Source organism: Eurytemora carolleeae, unplaced genomic scaffold (assembly GCF_000591075.1).
Source record: "Eurytemora carolleeae unplaced genomic scaffold, Eaff_2.0 scaffold258, whole genome shotgun sequence".
Classification (NCBI taxonomy): Eukaryota; Metazoa; Arthropoda; class Copepoda; order Calanoida; family Temoridae; genus Eurytemora; species Eurytemora carolleeae.
In genome coordinates, this window is record NW_019396226.1 from 306,734 (window position 1) to 312,733 (window position 6,000).

Here is a 6,000-nt window from a genome sequence, read left to right on the forward strand (position 1 = left end):
AAATCTTCAAGGGGTTCTTGAGTTATGATCGGACACCCAGGAAGACAGAGATTACTTCATAATCTAATGCATTAGTTTCAAATCTAACACTGAGTGTTAGAAATGGGCACAAATTGAAAGACTGGGTTTTTGGGATCCCGGCCCATATCCAGAGTAAAAGTCGATTATAAAAACTATAACCAATATGTATTAAACATGACGAGGACAACAATTCCCAATTGTAAACTTTTTTTTAAATCAAAATTATAAAATGAGTTTTTTTATATTAAATCTCTTGACCGTTTTCAAGACAATGTCAGGTTTTCCATTTTCGAACATATCCTGAATTTGAAACATTGTCGCGTTTTCGAGACAAAACCCATTTTCCCGTTTTGAGTATATATCCACTATTCATAACAAAACTCACTTTCATAACTTCCAGAATAAATCACTGAAAACAAAAATTATCTTATGAAGGCTACATTAACTTCTGAATTATTTCTAGAATCTAAGTTTTCACATTTTATCTGTTAAATTAGAGAATATGGATAATTTATTTACAAGCATTTTAAACAAACCGTTTCCCGCATTTATATAGTGATAACCAGAAAACTCTGGAATAGGAAGTCGACTTTTAAACTCAAGTTATAATAGCGCATTGAACATGAGACATAGCAATTGTGCAACGTAAATATGAAATATATGAGAAGTGTTAGTTTTGGAACTAATATCCCCTGTAATATATTCAGATAGGAAGTAAAAATTGGATTTATTGAATATTAAACGGTTTTAAAACTAAGTTGTCGACAATCACAATTGTTTCTGTATTAACGGTTATTGCCGTTCATTATCATATCGTTAAAATTGTCTCACATAATGTTAAGATCTATAGAGTGTAAAAGGTATTGTTTAAACAGCTTTCTTTAAAAGGATATTAAAATTTGCTTATTAATCCTCTAAACTTTAAATACTAACTATTTCAAACAAAATCTCTATTGTTCACCCACTTCCGGACATCAGACATTGACAACATTTTATACATTTATGAAATAAAGCAGATTGCACAATCAGGGTAAATTTTGAGATACATTTTCCACACCATTCTTTAAAGTAAAGTTGTGCGTACACTATACAATAAACTAATTAACAAATATGATATAACTGTCAGCTGCTTACTGCTTCTGGAGTAGGTTTTCAAGCGAACGAAACGATTCAAGACCAGAAGACTTAACCCTTATTAACGTCATATCTTATTAGTTTCTAGCCGTCTTTACAGTCTTATTCTGTGTGAATAACCCTGTATCTATAGATTACGAATTAAAGGAAACGAGTAGCTGATATCAAAATTGTAAAATGTTTTGATAATAAGTAAATCAAAGCCTGTCTACGGAATTTGTTTCAAATTTTGATGAAGAGTGAATTTACATTAAATATCTACTATCTAGAGAAATAAATTGAATTCGTATTCTCAAATTGAATCTTCTTGTTCAGCGTTTTTTTTTGTAAAGATCAAGTGAAAAAAAACAGGTTCATAAATCATTATTAAAAATTAAAAGTTTAAACAAAATGTGTACATATCTATACTTTGTTTGTCTGTTTGTTTGTAATCTGGCCCACATATTTTGTGGGACCCCATTAAAGGTGTTTGATGACCAAAATTTCCAAAAATAGCCTCCAACAAAATTGGATTTTCATTAAATTTAAAAATCCACGACATTTTTTTATAATATCGCAAACTGTTTTTTTACAATTTATACGAAGAGAAAATGTTCACAATTGAAATCGAAGATGGGCGCTAAGCGCCCTGAATGCTTAGTTTTATAAAATTACAGTTTTTATTTATAAACTTATGAGCTTAAAATCTGTTATAATCTTAGGCCATTTTTTGTGTGAACAGAGCTGAAAACTTTAGAATGGTGGATATCATAAAAGGGCTAATGTCATAAATTTCGAGATTAAATATTGCAGTAACTCTGCATGATTTTAAACTTCAGATTAATTATTCGACGGGATATCTGGATATTTCATTCTAAAGTTTTCAGCTCAGAGCTGAAAACTTTAGAATGGGATATCCTTAATCCGGATCTGTTGACTTATCTTGAGATTAAATTCATGAGGAAAACAAGCCATATTTAATCTGGATATTAAGAAAAAGAGTGGATTAAGCATTAATCCTGATATCCACCATTCTAAAGTTTTCAGCTCTGATTGTAAAAATGTAAATTTTAAACTTTTAGAGAAAATGTCCAAGTTGAATAAAAATTATTTTAAAAAGGGGTCAACTCCAACACTCTAAATTATACTAATGTATTTTACTATGCTTTTAGGCTGACTTCCTAAGGGTATTTTCCCAATTGGCAATTCCTAATTGTGCAATTTCCCAAGCGGCAACTTCCCAAGTCTGTTTTAGCCGCAGTGCTCGGCCCCTCAGCCTGTTCAAGCCGCGGAGCTCGGCCCCCATTGCAGCCTTCGGCGCCTTAGAGGACCTAACCTAATCTTTGGGAAGTTGCCGCTTGGAAAATTGTCACTTATGAAGTCGCCCTTGGGAAAATGCATTCCAGAAAGTACCTAACATCTATATATAAACTTAGCTTGTCTGTCTGGGTGTCTGTTTGTTTGTTTGTATTCAATAAACGGCTGAACCTATCGGGCCCAAATTTTTTGTGGGACATCACGTGACCACAGGAAAGGTTTATGAATGATAAAAAAAAATGTGTATTAAAGGTTTTAATTTAGGAAAAAAAAACTCTTGAAAATACACGAATTTTTTTTGTAAGAATCCGCAAAATTTTTTTCTTTAAATTAAAATGTAAACAAAAAGAACTTGTTCACAATTTAAATAGAAGATGGGCGCGAAGCGCCCTAAAAGCCTAGTATATATAGTTAGATAAAATATCTCTAAACTACTGGAACCCTAGATTTGGTCAAATCTGTGTTTTTAGCTGTATCAAAGGCTGAAAATAAGATCACGAAGGTGTTTTACAAGTAGGAAATAGGAAATAAATATCACAATTCTGTTATAACCACTTAAAACACTATACTTTTGGTTAGCAGTGCTGTAAAGTTTTTTTGACAGAAATTTTCTCTTTATTGAGAAGGAAGAAATATAATTTTAAAAAGCGAGAACCTTTAAGATACATGACAGAGAAAATTTCTGTCAAAGACTGTATAACACGTAGTGACAAAATAGTAGTGTAAGTGTTAAAGTTAATTTGATGAAATTATTGTGTACTTTATTATTTATGGTGAATTTTATTGTTGACGTGCTGTAAAGTAATGATCGTGCTATAATTAACTATTTATAACCGTACTTGTTGAAGGGAGGCGAGGTATAAAGTATTTGAGCCAAAACTTTTCTTTTTCGAGAGGGTTCGAGACTTTTTTGATGAGATTTTTAACCAGAGCGTAGCGAGGGTTAAAAATCTCATCCAAAAAAGTCGAGTAAAGTAAATATAAAAAGTATAAAAGTATAAAAAGTAAATATGAATTTAAGTGTTAACACTATCAAAATAAATAAATAAACAAAAATGATATAACATGTAATATAAATTTTTAAAAAGTACATAATAATATTAATGCTGGAAGATGATCATTCAAAAGAATGCGGGAACTTCATAGCAAAAAATTCGCAAATATTGAAAGGTGTACTCAGCTCAGCTGGGAATACATGGGTTTCAGGATATATTCACCATAGATTAAAAAGAGGCCACCCAGGGCATAAAGTTAAATTTACTGTATATTATAGCATCGTGCCAGCTGTATATTATAGCACCGTGCTATAAATTTTCAATTTTCTTCCAAACATTTAGGATATTTCTAGAATATTTAGGATATTTCTAGAATATTTAGGATATTTCTAGAATATTTAGGATATTTCTAGAATATTTGTTTTCAATCTAAACTAATCTTTCAGGGCGTTTTACACCCATCTTTTATTTCAATTGTGAAAAATTTAGATCCGATCGGTTCAGTCGTTTTGACGTTAATTAGATACAAATAAAATAAACAGACACACCAGCAAAGTATTTATAAAGATAAAAATGAAATTAACTTTAGAATAATTTGACTTGGTGAGCTGCCTGTAAATATCCAATTTAATCATGTCCAGGGAATGTATTAGGTAATATATTTATATAACTAAATACTGGCATTTAAATATCCAAAGTTTTGAGGTCTGTTTTTTTTAAATATCCAAGGTTTTAAATTATTTTTAGAAAATTCATTTTCTATAAATATGTAATTTGTTTTTCATAAACAAAGAAGCAGCAAGAACATAACAATTCAAAATATAAAAGAATTACTATAACATACAGAATTTATTACAATCACTATTTTTTGTTGATATTTAATATACAGTAATCCTAACCACATAAAATTGTATTCAATTTTTCAAGATGCTTTAAACTGGTTTTTGGTGGATTTGAGACGCGGCTTAAATTCATTAAATTCGGACACAGGGTTTTAAGATCCGTTTTTTAAATATCCAAGGTATTGAAGTCCGTTTTTTAAATATCCAGGGTTTTGAGATCTGTTTTTTAAATATCCAGGGTTTTAAGGTCCGTTTTTTAAATATCTAAGGTTTTGAGGTCAGTTTTTAAATATCCAGGGGTTTAAAGTCTGTTTTTTAAAATATCCATGATTTTAAGGTCCGTTTTTAAATATCCAAGGTTTTAAAGTCCGTTTTTTGAATATCCAAGGTTTTGAGGTCCGTCTTTTAAATATCCAAGGTTTTAAGGTCCGTCTTTTAAATATCCAGGGTTTTGAAGTTCGGTTTTTAAATATCCAAGGTTTTGAGGTCAGTTTTTAAATATTCAAGGTTTTGAAGTCCGTTTTTAAATATCCAAGGTTTTGAAGTCCGTTTTTTAATATTAAGGTTTTTTTTTTAATTTAAAGGCATGCAATAAAAGACTATAGTAAAATATAATTTTTTAAAGTTTTTTTATTTCTTACATTATGCAAAAATAATTTCTCTGACCAACCGAAATAATTTTATCAACCGTTTAGAAAAATCGCTTTGGTAAGATTTAAGGTAAACATTTTGCGTAATGTAATAAAAGCAAACCATCAATTTAACAGTAAAAAACCTTGAATGTTTTTTAACGGACCTCAAAACGATTCCCTTCAGCATTTTACTGCATTTTTTAAGGAAACTTACCAGCTTATGATTCTCCCCATTATCTAATTTTTAGTAAACCTTGAGGGTGGTTATTTTACTTAACCTCCCTAGGGTAAAATAACCACTCTCTGTACAAAATTTTCTAGTTGGTTTTGATGATAAATTTCGCACATTTTGGCAAAGATAAATTATTTTTAAAATATTCATTTTCTATAAATATGTAATTTGTTTTTCATAAACAAAGAAGCAGCATGAACATAACAATTCAAAATATAAAAGAATTACTATAACATACAGAATTTATTACAATCACTATTTTTTGTTGATATTTAATATACAGTAATCCTACAGAATTGTGAGGTGCCCCGCAATATTCCTTAACAATTGGCCATTGTCAATGATCAACCATCATTAACTTTGTTCGTTTTGATCTTTCACTTTTAATGTTAACAATCAGAATATATAACTGAGTTTTAAAAATGTGTAATTTTCAGAAAACCTGTCATGTCATATTCTTACTTTATAAATTTACAATTTGCGGTTATTGATAAAAAATGTATTATTTTAGTATCCATGTTGGGCAGGCTGGATGTCAGATGGGGTCAAACTGTTGGGAACTCTACGGAGTTGAACATGGTAAGAAACTGAACACTTGCCACAAAGTTTGATTTTCAAATCCCTAAATCTATGCAACCTGATGATATTGTACATCTTTGATATTTCAAACTTATACTATCTATATATAAATTTGGCTTGTCTGTCTGGGTGTCTGTCTGTTTGTTTGTATCCAATAAACGTCAAAATGGCTGAACCGATCGGGCCCAAATTTTTTGTGGGACATCACGTGACCACAGGGAAGGTTTATGAATGATAAAAAATTTAAAAAATGTGTTTTAAAGGTTCAA

At 30.1% G+C, this 6,000-nt stretch overlaps 1 protein-coding gene across 2 annotated transcripts in view; it reads left to right on the top strand.

The window, feature by feature from the left end:
• The first annotated feature begins 1,220 nt into the window (after positions 1-1,220).
• The window catches only part of LOC111698703 (tubulin alpha chain), a 5,641-nt gene continuing 861 nt past the window's right edge, over positions 1,221-6,000 (top strand). The window contains exons 1-3 of one of the 2 annotated variants that reach the window (XM_023469110.1): positions 1,221-1,506; positions 4,036-4,099; positions 5,664-5,731. In XM_023469110.1, coding sequence (XP_023324878.1) covers positions 4,080-4,099; positions 5,664-5,731 — 88 coding nt within the window. In that variant the 5' untranslated portion in view covers positions 1,221-1,506; positions 4,036-4,079. The remainder of the gene's footprint in view (positions 1,507-4,035; positions 4,100-5,663; positions 5,732-6,000) is intronic. The other variant, XR_002764595.1, reaches the window with a different exon arrangement.